The following is a 17,064-nucleotide window of genomic DNA, read 5'->3' as shown; positions in this document are numbered from 1 at the left end:
GAAATTACAATATGTTTATGACTTCAGAGAGGAAAGGCCTATTTTTATTGGAACTATCTATTTTTAACTCTAATCCAAGGTACATGTTTTCATATTCTACTCTTCTCAGAATGGGCTACTATTTTAAGTTAATGATGATGCCGAATGTGCTGAACTAATGGGAGTGTGAGCACATGCTCTGGACTTCCTTGATCCTTTTGTGAGGCGCACTATGTAATTGTTAAATGTTCCTAACAAGACTGTTTTTAATATCTGGCGACTCTAACCAGTTAGTTTTGCCTTCTAGGTCCCTGCTAGGGATGTAGGTTAAGATGCCAGAATGTGTTTCATTTGTAAGTCAGATGTTTTTACATTTTAGACCGGCAAAAACAAACTTTCTGTGTATGGTGTGTGATTAGGATGCTCAAGGCCTTTTCTATGCATAGGTGGCACAGGCACTTAGTTGCCTTTACTTCCCGGCGGTGGAGACTTGACCATTACCATCGGCATTCAGAACTGTAGTGTTCTGTTTGTGTGCCACAATAAAAAAATAGGAATTTGCAAAAAGGACTTTCTTAAGGTGCTAAAATACATTGTGGAGTGTTAGTCTCTGAAGACAGTGGGGGCGATACTTTTGTGTGTAGGAGATAAGATGGGGATGTAAACATGTATGAGATGGCTGATGGAGAAAAGGTCCTGAGGGTGAGAGTGGTTGTCGGGTACATTGTTTTGCTCGGGGTAAATCTAGACCGCAAACTAAGCTTTAGGAGGCCTAGTGGTACTTTGCGTGACAGAATGGTTTGGTACAGTATTGTGAACGTTTGGGTGGGTGATCAGTTGTTAGTATGTAGATGGTGTTGGGATTTAAGTCCTTACCAGGGGGACTTATCCCTCCTGAGTTTGTGGTAATTTAAGGCCCGGGTTGGGATGTGGTTTGTGACCAAATTACACGAGCAGTCAAAATAAACAGTGTCCATTGGACAAGCAGGCAGCCACTGCCATTTCATTTTGTTACTCTGCTGTGCAAAATCTATTTTGGGAATCTATCTGTGGAACTGTAAGTGCAAGACACTTCTGGCTGTTACTTCTAATTTTAAGTTATATTTTCGAACGTTGCAGTAGGAATACTTAAAAGGAATACATTTAAGAGTCACTGTCTTAATTGTGTGTCAGAAGATGTCTTCTTTTGTACCTGAAAGCAACCTTCCCACCACCTCTCATTAATCCTCAACTGCTCGGCCCTAACTCTCACTCCAAAGTCAACGACATTAGGAGTCGAGGTTAACAGATGTAGTCCTGATATAAGGTGCAGTTAGCCATTAAGGAGATTATGCAGTTTCATCACAGATCTCCACAGATACTCGCTCCCTGCATGCTATAGGCCCTGTGAAATATGCATTGGCAGAGCCAATATTTTGCTTTGTTAATAGACTATTCCCGAGCTATTGAAGGGGAAAAATGCATTTACGATCTCCCACTACCTTTTGAATAGCAGGCCTACATTTCCCTCTCACTCTTTTTTTCCCTTTTTGTGTTTTTCTTTCTCCTTTACTGAGCTTTTTTCTCGTTTCCTTTACTTTCCTTTTCCGCTGCCTCTCTTCCGTTCCTTTCCTCTGTTTTCCTCTATTTCGTTTCTTCGTCTTTCTCGTGTTACCTTCTTTTCCCCCTCTACTTTCTCCTTTCCCCCACCCTCTTGTTTCTTTCTCCCTCTTTTTCTTCCTCTCGCTCGCGCTCTCTCACACTCTCTCACACTCTCACTCTCCTTTGCCAACACTTTCTCTCTCTCGCTCTCACTCTCGCTCTCACTCTCACTCTCACTCTCACTCTCTCTCTCGCTCTCGCTCTCTCCCCTTTGCCAACACTTTCTCACTCTCTCTCTCGCTCTCACTCCCCTTTGCCAACACTTTCTCACTCTCTCTCTCTCGCTCTCACTCCCCTTTGCCAACACTTGCTCTTTCTCTCTCTCTCTCATTCTCTCTCTCTCTCTCTCTCCCTCTCTCCTTTGCCAACACTTGCTCTCTCTCGCTCTCCTTTGCCAACACTTGCGCTCGCGCTCTCTCTCTCTCTCTCGCTCTCTCTCTCGCTCTCTCTCTCGCTCTCTCTCTTGCTCTCTCTCTTGCTCTCTCGCTCTCGCTCTCTTGCTCTCTCTTGCTCTCTCTTGCTCACGGATATCCTTGGGACCTCCAACCACCCATAAACTTTTCGCGGATGTGTTTTGACTTGAGCTACAGGTGGAGAGAAGGCGCTGCTCTGCCTCCGGGGCCCTGTTCTCCGACTCAACGGAGAATTAATTTAAATTCATTAAAAAAATTCTCGTTTACCCAGGGTCATGTGCATCCAGTAGCGGCTGCCAACTGCTACAATTAATGTCCACTTCATATGTAATCTTGATTGGGTAGAAGTTTAAAACAGGGATGTTTTAACGCCAATCGGAAGCTTTTCCAACGCGAGTAATTATTTGAAGCAGCGGCCCGTTAAGGTCTGTTTGAAGCTTTTCTTAAGTCCGACGCGATGATTGTTTCCAGACGGTTGGATTCGTGGGCTCCCGGTCTAAATTTAGCCAGACATCCGCATGCAGTCTCCAATCCTGGAGTCTTCCCAAGAAACCTTAACTTACATTTCGTGGAAGTGTGCGCTTTTGCGCCGTTCTTGCTTTGTTCGGTTAAGCTGTAGGGCCAGGGCAGGACGGCCTGAGGCCGCTTGGCTCCCCTCGGAGGCTGTCCCTCTTGAGGGAGCCGTTCAAGCCAATATCCCTTGTCTGGACGCCGGTCCCGTCCATGCACGTTCAGGCCGCCTCAGGAAAGCATTTTCCTTTGCAGCTGGGATTATCCCCACGCTATTCCGACCTGCTTTAGTCCACTACTGGGCGACCTCCCGGGCTTTGATGCCCAGGCGCTGCTACGTGCTCCCGTGGGCGCGCGGCCCAGGCGGGGTGGCATTCCAGCGGTTTATGAACAGGAAACTGTGACCTCTTTACTGAGGTAAAGACCGTGTGTGGGAGGGAGTCCTATCTCTGCTGCGTCAGCGCAGAGGGGGCATTGCTCTGACTGGGCACCGCAGAGCGGCATGCTTCACCCCTAGCATCATTGGGGCTGTCGTTGACTCCGCTGGCACGAGTGGGGTCTGTCGGAGAAATCTACGCAGAGGGCCTGCGTACGAAAGTCCCATCTAGCTGTCACTGCACCGAGTCTAGGGGGAGTAGTGGAGGTGTTTGTGCCACTACACAGCAAGGCGCTCATCTACAGAACTCCTCCCTACCTACTCGGGGTTGCCCCAGTGTCCTGGTCACGCCATTCGGCCGTAAACTTGTCTTCTGACGCACACTTACCTCACATACTCGTGTGAAGCTTTTTCACCAATCCGAATAAAAGCACTGATGTTTGACAGTTTGTTCTCGTGTGTGCTTTGTTCTAAGTGAAACGCTGCGTTTCTTGTGCAGTCAATGAAATTATCATAGCTACGGCTCCCCTCAGTCAGGACCCAGCCAGTTGAATTCCGGGAAGCCCAAACCATCAGTATTTCAAATCTGCGCGTGAAAAGTGGGAATCATTGGCCGTGCAGCTCAGTAAGTGATGTCCTTTTTACATAATTTGTATTTAATATAATTGGGAAGCAGGAGATAGTAGCACAGTTGAGATAGGGATTCACATACGCTGAAGACCGCTTTTGAATTGGCTTTAAAACCATTCAGAGATGGCTGCCGCGTCTCCGTGGGATGCAGTGGACAAAGTGGGAGCCTGAGTCTGATTGCACTGCCCGTCCTTTAAGGACACATCGGCCCAGGAGACCCTGGCTCTGAAAGGGGTCCCCTTTTTACGAACGCGCACATTACAAATGCCTCATTCACATTGAGGGCAGTCAGAGGCTGCAATGTGCTAACTCATTCCCTTATGCTGAATGCTATAGTCGGCGGAAGCAGAATGTGATTGACACTGCAAAACACCAATGAAGGGCAAATGCTAACGGACAGCTCTTGTATGGATTTTAAGGATTAAAAATAAATCTTGGGTAACTGCAGTCGTAAAAATGTGGCTTTGGCTCCATGCCAGGCAGACCTCTTCATGTGAATATTGTTACTAGTAATTTATGTATTTGGGGCTTACATGTTGAATTTATAGGTCTTGGCTGTCAGCCTGTTGTGACACGTGTACCCCTCCCCACCGTTCCCAGCTGCTGCCATAATGAGGTAGTTGTCCTTGAGTGAGGTGGGTTGGGCTGCAGATAAATACAAAGGAGTCCGTTCCCACAGGCTGGTGCATTTTGAACAGGTACAGCACTAAGGCATGGATTGCACAGTTTGCTGCATGAACCAAAACGTTTTTGTAGGTTGCCACCTGTATGCCTATCTATCTATAGCGTAGTTACTTAGGCTGTGGGTGGTTTGTTCCAAAAAATCAGCGGTTTACTAGATTACAGCTACTCAATACGTGAAAAACCAAAGAAAACACAGAAACAACACTGAGTGATCGCAGCAGGGCCGTCAGGATTCTGACGTGGAAGATCACATGAGTGAGAATGGTGTCATAACCCACATATTCACTCACTTACCCACCTGTACATGCCTCTAAGCACCTGCTTCAGATGTCTGTCTCTAACCTACAAGTCACTTTGCCTAACTATATGTTCTGCAAACACTGAAAGCTTGCATTGACCTGCTGAATTTGGTCTGCAGGGAATGGAAGTCTGCATGTCCTACCTTCAGCAAGACAGGAAAGCTTGCTTTGCTACTGCCGTGCTACATCTGTTCTTTGAGGAAGCAAAGCTTGCACTGCTGCTGCCTCATTTGTACCTCTCATGAGATGGAGAAAGCTTGTACTGCTGCTTTCCAAGATTAAAAAAAAAATATATATCTTTTATTAACATTTGCGTTACCATTACAAGATAAATGTGTATGTTCTCACGAACACATATGAAGAGCAACAAAACTTAATACACATATAATGAGCAGTTTGATTACATCACATAGTTATATTCTGACCTAATCAAGAACGCTCCATTTGCATACATGTCTCTTTTTCCCATTCCAGCCCCCATGAGTTGTCCCACGTGGTCCAAATTGTTTGCGTATTAGAGGCCAGCCAGTGTCTGTGTAATCCCCCCGCCAACACCCGCCACCCTCCACTACAAACGCCCCTCCCCCACCATGTCTAGTATGTTCCCTTTCAGTATAGCTGCTTGTCTCTTAACTGCACAGTCCATGTCTATTCATTATCCAAGAGGTCCTGGCTAGGCCGTCTCCCCTATCTCCTATATACCCACTGAACCGCTTCCTTCCTGCACATTCCCATCATCTTCCTTGTTTATTTCGCTGTCCACTCTGTCATTCGCGAATGCTGCTTTCCAAGTTATACCTCTCTTCTGGAAGAGGGACGCTTCATGGTTTCTGCCCAAGGTGTACCTGTTCTATGAAGAAGGGGAGTTTACACTGCTGTTGCCCTATCTTGTGGGAAAGAAAGCAAATACTTTTTTGAATGCACTTGCATAAAATGCCCAGGACAGTCTGAAGCTTTAGTGGGATCTGGCGCAAAACTATTTGTGGGGTCCTTACCCAGAGACCTTGGTTTCAATCCCTATTTCACAGCTTGCCCAAACTGTGTGACTCTGGCAAATACTTTTCTTCTCTGTGCCTCTTACATGATCATCACACTTGAAAGCACCGTGAGATAACTCCGTTCAGGATGCACGCTGTCACCAATCTCTCTTGTAAAAGATTTAACACACCTCAATGTTGATCCATAGGCTTGAATGAAAGAAACTAAACCACCAACTCTCCTCTTGAGGGATTCTACTCTTCAGGGCAGATGAGGTGTGGTTTGTTAATTCTAAGAAATGCCACTCAATGCAGCGATATAATCTAATGAGGTTATGTGAATAAACACAAAATACACTTTAATTTAAAAGTTCACACCTTTGCTATAAAAAAAAAGTGGCAGCAGAGACTGGGCATGGCCCGTTTCCTGGCACAGGATGTGATACTCTGTGAAACATGCCGCACATGCTGACAGCCTCTCCAGAAGCACATCAGGAGGCCTCATCGAGAGTGGGGCCTAGGGAAATGTGCCCAACCAACCCCGCCCTTATGACGCTTTTTCTCAGTGTTGGCTGTGATACACCTATAGTCCTGAGGAAGACACCTGAAGGGAAACATTTGAGCTCCGAAACATGCTTCCAGAAAAGAGAAGCAAGGTCTTTTGCTCAACCCTTCTGTTTTTATAATCTGACAAGACAGCACAGCTGTCTCCAGACAGTTATGGGAGTATCGCCAGTAGAGGGGCGTTTGGCTTTGCCCACATGTTGGGAGCCAGGAGTAGATACTTTGATTGGGTGGAAGTTGTGTGCTTCCACAAAAAAATGCTTGCCCTCCACACAGCTGTGATCATTTTGTTAATTTATCCCGCTGCCTGAGCTTGAATTTTCAGGCACACACATGCCACTGCAATGCCATCAAAATGTCTTAGATAACTTATGGTGTATTTTTCTCTGGCAGCAGTACAGATGAGAGCAGGGCACTCTTTAACATACATGTATTTTTAGGTCTGGCTTGACAGTGCATTCATAAGTCTGACCTGTAGGCATTGCCAGTGCTTGTTAATCTCGTATTAGTGAGGCACCAGTAAAAGCCATTCTCGGCTCACCCACATATAATTTTATTTGGGGTCTGAAAGTTTAGCAGTGGGAGAAAGGGGACTTAAGGGACATGAACTCACCCAAACCAGAGAATCCATCGCTAAAAGTCTTCCAGTCAGTGAAGTTTTATACTCTCTGATGCTTTCCAGTGCTTTTTATCTAACCCACTGATGGAGCATTCCACACTGAACACTGGGTATGTGAGAGTTCATCATCCTATGTGAGTACATGAATATATAAAACTTCCGCAATAGGTTTGGCTTTTTCTTCGTGCAGTGTTCTACTTCTTGTATGTTTGTCAGTTTACAGATATCGTGCAACAGTCTTCTAATGTCTCTTACTTCCTCTTTTGTGTATTAGCTGCCTGTGTTGTACTTGTTCTGATTATGTGATTGAACGGTGTGATGATAGTTCTGCCACTGCCACTTGTCCTTTACTTGTTCATTGTGTTAGAGAATGTTGCGCTGCTGTTGCCCTCGTTTTACCTGTATTGTGTTAAGAAGCTATATATAAAACTTTTCACTGCAAACCATACACTTTGAATTGCTAATGCTTGTTTTAATGCATGATGGAGATGAACCCTCACAAAATATGTGAGCATAGTTTACCATTTGATTTTACATATGAAACGAGCAGTATAAGACGTTGACTAGATGACTTTGTAAACATTTTAAACCTAGCTCAAAAGTTGCTACATGTCATGTATGAATGGCATCTTCTGCCGTTTCTGGCATGTTAGCCAACAGCACGTTGCATGCTGGGATTCTGGTTCCACAACAGATGTGTTGAAAAGCAAAACTACAAGCCTCACTTTGCAACATGCTGTTGGCTGAAAAGCCAGGAACGGCTGATGGTATTGCATGTCCTCGTGCCACTTGGCAAACTCAAAATGTAGCTTTTGGTTTTCGGCCTTTCTTTCTTGTAAGCAATCGCGGGTTAAACAGCCCAGTGCGTGAGAAGGCAGCGGGAGCATTTCAAGTGCAAATACGAGCACATCCCTGCTAATGGGCTCTCATTATCACTCTTTGCACATTAGGCGTGTTAAAAAGGACCAGCCACTGCGAGCAGCATCAGCTGGACGTGTTTGTAGAGAGACAGACGAAAAAAACAATAAGCTTGCTTTACCGATGAGAGCTGGTAGTGACTCTGGGTGCAGTGTCTGGCATCAAGTGCAGCACGAGCTGCCGCGCGACGGCCGTCAGTGCGACTCCGACCACCACGGAATTCTCGAACGTTTTCCAGGTGGTGGTGGTGGTGGTGGTGATTCTGTTGCTGGGGGGAGCTCGCCCTCCTCGGTCTCGTCCTGCGTGGTCAGTGTGAGACCAGCTCCCCTCGTCCCCTCTGACTGGCCCATCGATGTGAATTCTTAAATCTGCGTTATCCAATATTGTTTGACCGCTCCAGAAATTGGAAAGAAAAATGAAGCAGAATGCATGATGCAGTTGTTCGTGTGCGGCTCTAGAAACCGAGACAGCAGTTTGACATTCAGGGGCGTCAGAGACGGTGTAGAGTGCCTCAGTGGGTAGCTGGGATGTGCAAGGCACATACATATAAGGGAATGAGTCCATCAACCTCCAGTGCGGTAGCAAAAGATGGTCTTGGCTAGGCGGCACCCTGGCTAAGAGCCTCTTAGCCACTGTACCTGCTACACCAATGATGGGTTCTTGTCTGAAGGATCTCTTTGGAGTGATGGAGGGGAGGTGACCTAGACATCGAAGGAAGGGGAGCCCAGATGTGGCCTGTGGATGATCTTTCATGGTGACAGATGGGCGAGGAGCAGTCATGTCCACGCTAGCGCTGAAAAGAGTGATGGGCAAAAGGTCAGATCGTAGTATTGGTTCTTCCTAAAACCACAGGCATCGATGTTTTTGGATACTGTCTGGTCTATTACGATTTCCAGCTCCCCCTTCTATTCTTTCCAAATCACTGTGGTTAAAACTCTAATAAAATGTCACGTCTGGTCAAAGGAGTCTCTCTCTAGTTCTGGGTAAAAACTAATTGTTGGAAAATAAGTCCTGGTCACCACTGAGTGCTGGTTCCATACCCTGAAACCACTGGCACCAATAAAGCACTCATCCTCCCTGCCTGTTTTTTTGGTGGAATCTGCACCGTTTGGCCTATGTGCTGCCAGCCCCCTTGGCGTATGAACCGTGACCGCTCCAGCCTGTACACCGTGGTGTTTCTGGCCTCCGCTCCATCTTGTGAATAATCCTGTCAGGGCTGGATTGACTGACGGGCAGTGGCGGCTGGCAAGGAGCGGCGGCATAGGAGGGGTGGAGTTAAAAAAAAAAAGACTTACCTGTTTGGCGCAGATTGCCAGCTGCTGCCTCCTCTCCGTCCTCTGCTCTTCCTTGATCCCGGCAGTAGCCAGGCTTCCAGACTCCCCTAAGCCAATCTCAGTGCTGCTGTCAACTATGACCGCAGCATTGTAATTGGTCTGAGAGCCGTGGTTTGGTGCTTAGACAGGGAGTGGGAGCCTCTTCATGTTCTCCACCAGGCTGTGTATTACAGCCTGTTGGGGAACATGCAAAATGCGCATAACTGTTTGGCCGGCCCAAGACGGCCATCGAAACATGCGCACTTGGGCGCACCAGCCACTCCTCCCTCTGAAAGGAGCCCAGCCCCTCCCCGTCTCACCCTAACCTGGCTCCAGTCTGTATTTTATTTTCCCTTTACACTGCTCATAGCTGCTGATTCCTACAAATACCTGGGTGTATGGGTCACCACCAAAGGTGGACACAAAAAGCAACAGACATGCCGCCGCAAAAGCTGAAGCCATCATCATCATCAAGCTGAGTAAATTAAATAAATCTTTGGAAAGCCCATGCACTGTTCCAATAGGATGGGTTCTGGCAGCTACTCTGCTCCCAACTATTACTTACGTACACAAGGCTTACCCGGGACAACTAGTACGTATGTTGGACAAATACAGATCAATGCCTATAGAAGAGATTTTTTGTCTTCCTCCGGGTTTATGAAACTGCATGCTAAGGCTGGAATTTGGTCTGGTGGCTCAAATGTGGGCGAGCATGGTGTCCTTTGTAAGCTACTACCACAGGATAACCAAGGTATCGCCTAACACAATGAAAGCCGCTATCCAGCCCATTTTCAGCCACAGTGGGAACCCGTGGTCACAATATTTACAACTTGCAATTGATACTCTTCAACTTGGTGAGAAGGTGCTAAATGGCCCGCAGCTCTCGTGCGTCATGCTCAAATACACCCTGAAAAACAATCTAGAAGGCTATCTAAGGAAAAGGATATGAGCAATCTTCGAAACTCAAGAGTTCTGTGAGCCGTGGAGAGATCCTATTCGAGCACACAATTAGATTTCCTCAGGCCACAACCCTATCTTTTGAGTGCACTACGTAAAGACTGCTTTAAACAAATCCTTTTTCCAGGTTAATGGGCTTGCAAATTAAGGAATTTAACCTAAGATGGTGATCTTTCATGGCAATAGAAAACTGCCAACTTTGCCACTATAAAAATTATTCTTTTATCCGTATTTTGTTGTTGCACTGCACTTCTTACACCACACCGCGGACCGTTAAAGCCCACTGTTGACTGCTCACGGTGCTCAAACTAGTAACGAGGCACTGAATTTGGTGTTCAGCACGACGGAGTCGGTGGGCGTATCGAAATTTGGCAAATACATGGAAATCATGAAACTGAGATTCGAGGACCCTACCATCTAGAGAGTGGGAAAGATCGCTTTGTCTTGAACACCTGCTCGGCTGACTATGAACTGCTTTTAGTGACTAAAAAAATCATAGATTTAGGGCATCACGCTGCTCGTCTTCTTTTAGAGACCTTGTTTTGCACTTATTTATTTATTAAAAACTGCTATTATGCAGCAGCAGCCCGTGCAGGTAATAGCGGTGGGGCGGTAGGGCCGGTTGGGGGGGTGAGCGGTGGATTTTGACAGACAACGAAGAGGGAAAATTAATTGTTTGTTCAATCTTCCCTCGTTGTCGCCTGTCAAATACCCCACTAACAAAGCCCGCTGCCCCACCGCTCTTACCTGCGCGGGACGAATCTGCTAATACATATTGATCTTAGCTCTCCTAGAATTTAATATATGCGCACCCAGTTTGTCTCACTTTTTATGGATTTTTAGGGGTTTTATGGATAGTATGCATAATTTTCTTGCTACATTGTAACGATTATTATTAATAATACAATATAGATTACCTACCATTCTATTATCAACAATTTAGTCATTAAAGGTAAACCTAAATATTCGAGTTGTAAGTTTTGTCCATTGATTGCTACAATTTGAAAAAAATACCTTTTTTCTGTAGAACTACCCCATGATAAACATGTAATATAAAAAATATATATATAATGGGTGCGTGTAATATGGCCTTACATTGCCATCTCACCTTTCTGGTGGAATTTATAAAAACCAATCCGCCTTTGGCCTCCTAGTTTGAACCCCTCAATGGCAATAATGGACCATGGTACGCAGTTGCCTGTTATGTAAACTCTCTATTTTGGCTATGCCAGTGAAAATAAATGTGGCCAATAAAAATTGTTGTCCGTGCCAGGGTACTAATAACTACAGGTTCAGTCCTGTCTTGCTGCAGAGTGGAGGTCGGGGCCCATGTTTTTATTATAGAAGAGCTGCATCTTTTGGGTCTCCTGTAACAGGATAATATCATAGAACATCACAGCTTCGCACTCTGGTCCTCTTCTATGACATTGTCCTCTCTGCATAAAAACATGTTTCGATAACTAATACACATGAAAGAACAGCATGGCATAAACTACTGCAGACTCACTGTGTGTAATGCACTGTTTATCACCACTGTTGAGGGAGGGGAGGGGCCACAATACCTGTCCTCTCCCTCAACACTAATAATAAATAGCGTATATCTGCATACATAGTTTATGCCTTGGTCATTTTACATTTTTGTTTAACAAATATATATGTTAAACCAAAACCAGGATGCAAAGGGGTTATATTTGTGAAGCATGATAGAATCATATTGAAAAGGCCTTGTGGCCATTACAATTGTTTAATTGTGGCAAAAAGTTGCAATATGCATTCTGTGAGGCTGTAAACAGTGTTGATCTAATATCGGGTTCACTCTACCGTGGTAATACACCCCACTTTGACCATTGCACCATAGTAATACAGGTGTGTTTATTAGTACAGGGGCTCTAAATAACGTGTTGATGGCCACATTTATCTCCACAGTCGCGAAAGCCGTTTCCCCACAGTTTGTTTCAGTATAAATCACTATCCGCCCTTCTAATCACTCTGCTGGTGTTTGTTCATTCCAGGTGGGAAGAGGAGCTGGCCAAGAGGACCAGCCTGGAGGCCATGGTGGAGACGCTGCAGGAGGTAAGACCGCTCGATCACTGGCCTACCTATCTCTTGAAACCCCAACCTTCAGCCTGGGCAGAAGAACATTGAGCCACCAACATTTGTCTGTGTTTGGGTTGATTTTTGTTGCATATGTTGGAGCTTATTCTAGCAATAGTTCTTGCACTAGTTGTATTACCCTGTTCGATTATGTTCACGGCTAGTGTTTTATACATGGCTCGTATAATGGTACCACAAACAATCATATTTTCACTTTATTTGTGTTTGTTGAAATGGCTTGTACATATCAGTGCATCATTGCACGTTACTTAGGCCATTAACACTAGTTAAGGCCCTCTGCTAAGGCTGTTCACTTACATGAATTGCTCTTTCCAGTTATGGTCTGGAAACTAAAGGGAAAGGACGTACCACATGGTGAGGGGAAGAGCAGTTACACTTGTGCTTTTATGTTGCAGGACCAGTGTCGGCTGCCTCTTAATGAGGCGGGCATCTCACTTTTAGGTGTAAAGGTTGCAAAGAGGTGTGGGGGGGGGGCAGTAAAGCTGAACCTTCGAGAGGCAAAGCTTTTTGTTTTGAAATGCCCAGCAGCTGCTTAAGCCCAGTGCTACCGCTGTGACGTCACTCCACTGTACGGTGACGGTGGTTGTAAAGTGCTGGGGCTGCATTCCAGTGTTCACTTATACATACTACATGCAGTCACAGAATTCCATAATCAACGTAGTAATGTTATGAGTGTGAAATTGCCAACAAAATGTAACTTTTAGCACAAAACGTGGTACGCTGGTATCTTATTCTTTTTCACGCAAGGACATACTGAAACTTAAACTGAAAATCTAATGCGAGATAACATACTAACATAACCTGTATTTGTAAAAGTGCACTTACGCCTAAGTCTTGGGTTCCTTGGCCCTGAAAGAACAGGTGTTTAATTGAACGAGAGTGGTTTGAGTAGAAAATGTGTGGTCGATATCTTCTGGAATAACTAGCCTTCCAAGAAGCACAAATTATGAATAATCATGGAGTGCAAAATTTTGCAAAATGTAATGACATTTGGGGAGTTCGTTAGCGTAATTCACGTTTCGCCAAGGATTAAATGTTACCCTCGCGGCCTGATTTGTGGGCTTGTTCGAAAGTAATATTGCCCTCTGCCAAGGATGTTAACCATTTAAAGCCTTTCCAGCAATAATGGGCGGGCCTAAAGTGTCATAGATCTCCCCTGACACCCCTCTTTTTAACTTCGTATGGACTTTTTATGAGTCCACGTGATTCTGTGTTTTTTTTGTGTGTGCTATTGTCGATTTGATGCTTTTGGGGACTTTTTTCCAAAGCCACAATTATCACATTTGAACTGTCAGTCATGGCCTTTTACTGCCTTCTGTTAGATGCTTCTGTCAAACGAGGCACTACCCAGGGCCGAATTAAACTCTGTGGAGGCCCTTAGGCAGTCGACATTTCTGGCATCCCTCGCAAATTATCTCCGAATACTAATGATTTTTTTACAAACTAACAGCTGCCAGAAGATGAGCTTTTAAGAGACAAACGGTTACGTTAATCTGACGTCTCTGGTTTATGTACTTTAAGTTGTATTTTGCTCCGTTGTCGCGGGGCACCTAAAAGCAGCGAGGCCCATAGGCAGGCGCCTACTTTGCCTATTCAGTAATCCGGAACTGGCACTATCTGGCCAGGTTTGCACATTCAACCTGCTGTCATAGCCTCTGCTATTGGCTAGGTCCCATAACCCCCCCCCACCTCACCTCAAGGTAGCTTGAAAGATAGGTCACCTTAGCATGGGTCACATGTCCCACCAAATCTGGCCTCTGTAATTCTGCACTGAAGGCAAAATATGGCTCCGAAAGAAAACCAGGGTCTTCCTTTGGTGGCAACTGAAGTTCAAGGAACCTCTTCTGGTGTGAATGGAGTCAAATAACAAGTTTCATTGCAGTAAAGAATCAGATTTGGCAAGATTTCCTAAATCAAAAAGATATATATATTTTTTAATTTATATAAACCATAGTAACATTTACAAAAATCCGAATAGATATAAACTCAAACACATTCGTGTAGGTGTTAATTATTAATCTAATGGGAACCTCAAAAGCTCCGTATAAGAGCTAAAAGGTGTCAAACCCCAAACTACATCTTGGGTAACCCTGAAGCAGTGAAAATACATTGCTCATGTTAACTAAGTCTTGATAAAGCCTGAATGTTTGAATAAAAACTGCGAGGGCGCTGTCCGCTTTAGAGGATCAAGAGTTCAGTGGTTGGGGATATTTCTGCGACGGGAGTGAAGTCTTTGGTAAAGCCATGCAGTCTGTCTGAATTCTGGGGTGCAAGGTTCGAAACTCCATAGGTCTCCCTACTCCCTACATGTCTGCCTCTGTCAGTTCCTTACATTTACCAGTCTTGTTTATGTAGCTTTCTCTGGGTGGGAAAAGAAACACCTTGACACACAAAGTTGATATCTGAGACTTTTGGGTAGTTTTTCGTACTACAGTGTCCGTTCATTTGGGTTCCTGCCTAAAGGTCCTTTGGACCTTATGGGCTTAAAATACAATGCGAAGGGAATCCTATTCCTTGCTCCTAGGGGTGCACCATAGGCCTCTTCAGCCTGTGCTGCACGTGGGGGCGCCCATGGGGCCCACATTCAGCCCAAGTCCAATGAACATCTGTGAGACCATACTTTGCAGGTGGGCTCCATCACTTTGAGTTACACCACTGTTGGCTCTTTTTTGAATTCCAGCACACTGGTTGCTCACGATGAGCAGGACTACCCTATAGCTGAAGCACTAGCCCTGGAGTAACTCCAAGTATCGCCAAAGACTGACCCGACATCTTTGTCTCTGGTCTTGTGATCCATTCTAGGCCAGGGTTGATGTTCTACCCATCAGCAACCAGCGCAGCTCTGGCAGAGAAGGTGCAATGGTCAGGTTATCCAGCACTGGGGCACCTTGGCTGTAGATGTGCCTTTCAGTCTTACTTGATAGTCTTCATTTAATTTCAGTCTCGATACCCTAGAGAGAAGTATATTTTCAGAGATTAAAAAAAAATAAGGGTTCGTCTTGTGAATCACCTGTACAACGTAACAAGGGTATCGCTAATGAATGACAGCAGGCAGTGGAGGACCTTTAAGAACATTGTGAATTGCGAGGGTGCCCATACGGAGGAACAATCTGTAAACATTTATTGTCATTCTGACTGTAATTGTTTCAATTGGACTCTCGCAGCGCATAGAAAAACTCATGACCACCAACAGAGGGTAATACTATTGGTATACAAGCAACCAATCCCCTTCCTCCATTCAGATACGGCTGCCAATGAGAATTCATCTATCATTTTAAAAAGACATTGTCGATATCCATGCTGCTGTTTGTTCTACCGCGAGCAGAGGAAGGCAAACGCCGAAACGCGTCCTCGCATGAATAAAGCTAACCTTGATGGAACCCTGCGAGTGCTGTATGTTTCCGTTGGAGACAGGAGCCTTCATATATATATATATATATATATATATATATATATATATATATATATATATATATATATATATATATATATATATATATATATATATATATATATATATATTTATTACCTACTGGCGGTCGCCAGTAGGTAGTTATAGTTAGGACCACGTTTCCATAGGAAATCCGCAACATTCTATTTTGAATAACTTTGGCGCCGGTCGACGAATCCTCGCGAATTTTTCAAAATAGGTGGGGCGCTACGCTCCGCTCCTACCCTGAAAGTCTCGGTGGGATTCGTCAAGCGGGGGCTGAGATAAAAGGGGGGTCCCAAAACGCATTTTTCCCATGCATTTTTCCATAGGACCTTTAGACACAGCTACAGCCCGAACGGCTGAACAGAATTACTAGAAATTTGGCAGAGAGGTAGTCCTCAGGTCAAGGAAGTGCCTTTTGTAGGTTTGGTGTAAATCTGTTGAGTAGATTCTGAGAAAATAGCCTTTAAATCAATATATATATCTGAGCCAGCTTACGGTGCGCTTACCGTACGCGTACGGTGGCATGCGCGAGCGCGATTCTGATTGGCTCTTAGATCTTAGTAAACATTTGAATCGGCCGAAAGCAGGAAGCGGCGGCCGCCATTTTCTCTCTCGCACTGAGAGTGTGGATTAAAATACAAAGCACAAAAACATGTAAAGGGGCTGTTTGGACAGCTCCAAAACACCTAGCCATGTTGAGGGAGTCCCCAAAGATCCCCCAAGGCCAAAAACGGAATTTTAATTTTTTCGCTAATTTCGCCGATTACGCGTACGGTAAAAAAATATTTAAAAAAAAAAAAATGATCCACACTCTCCCCACCCCGTGTGCAAATGGTGCCCGAAGGACACCATTTGTGCATGGCTTATAACCGGTATGAAAAATTAAAATATTACCTTTCAAAACGAAGTGCATCATATGTCCTCCATGTGCGCACGGTGCGCGAAGCGCATCGTGCGTACATGGCCCATCTAGCGTAACGTGGGCACGCGGTGCGCGTAGCGCACCGCGTGCCCACCATGCGTGCACGGCACTAACTGCGTAAAGTGGGCGCACGGTGCGCGAAGCACGGTGCGCGCACGGAACGAACTGCGTTAAGTGGGCGCGCACGCCGCGAATGGCGTAAAGTAACTTAGCATTTAAAAAACCGTACAAATTCACTGAAAAAACCATAGGTTTCACACACGTTATAGTTAGGAATTAGCATTTAAAAAACCTTGCAAATTCACTGAAAAAACCATAGGTTTCACACATGTTATAGTTAGCGGAAATTTTACCAATAAAAAACCAATGAAATTCCCCCGTTATAGTTAGTGCAGGCAACTATAACTCACGCGACCGCAATCTTCTGCTGATGACATATGTGTCTTTATGAAAAAAAAATATTTGTAATATATGTATAGCTAAAAATTTATGGAAGAAGACATGGGCAAATAAGTGTCTAAATACAGTATTAGCATCAGCAGAGGATTGCGGTCGCGTGAGTTATAGTTGCCTGCACTAACTATAACGGGGGAATTTCATTGGTTTTTTATCAGTAAAATTTCCGCTAACTATAACATGTGTGAAACCTATGGTTTTTTCAGTGAATATATTTCAGTTCAATTATAGTCAGATTTTGCGATTGCATTGAAT

General features: G+C 44.9%; 1 protein-coding gene across 3 annotated transcripts in view; it reads left to right on the top strand.

The window, feature by feature from the left end:
- The window catches only part of IFFO2 (intermediate filament family orphan 2), a 117,152-nt gene that overhangs the window by 63,270 nt on the left and 36,818 nt on the right, over positions 1-17,064 (top strand). For all 3 annotated transcript variants that reach the window (XM_085609041.1, XM_085609040.1, XM_085609039.1), the window contains exon 2: positions 11,893-11,953. In XM_085609041.1, coding sequence (XP_085465167.1) covers positions 11,893-11,953 — 61 coding nt within the window. The remainder of the gene's footprint in view (positions 1-11,892; positions 11,954-17,064) is intronic.

The sequence above is a fragment of the Triturus cristatus genome, chromosome 1_2, assembly GCF_964204655.1.
Source record: "Triturus cristatus chromosome 1_2, aTriCri1.1, whole genome shotgun sequence".
Classification (NCBI taxonomy): domain Eukaryota; kingdom Metazoa; phylum Chordata; class Amphibia; order Caudata; family Salamandridae; genus Triturus; species Triturus cristatus.
This window is presented reverse-complemented; position numbering and strand designations above follow the sequence as displayed.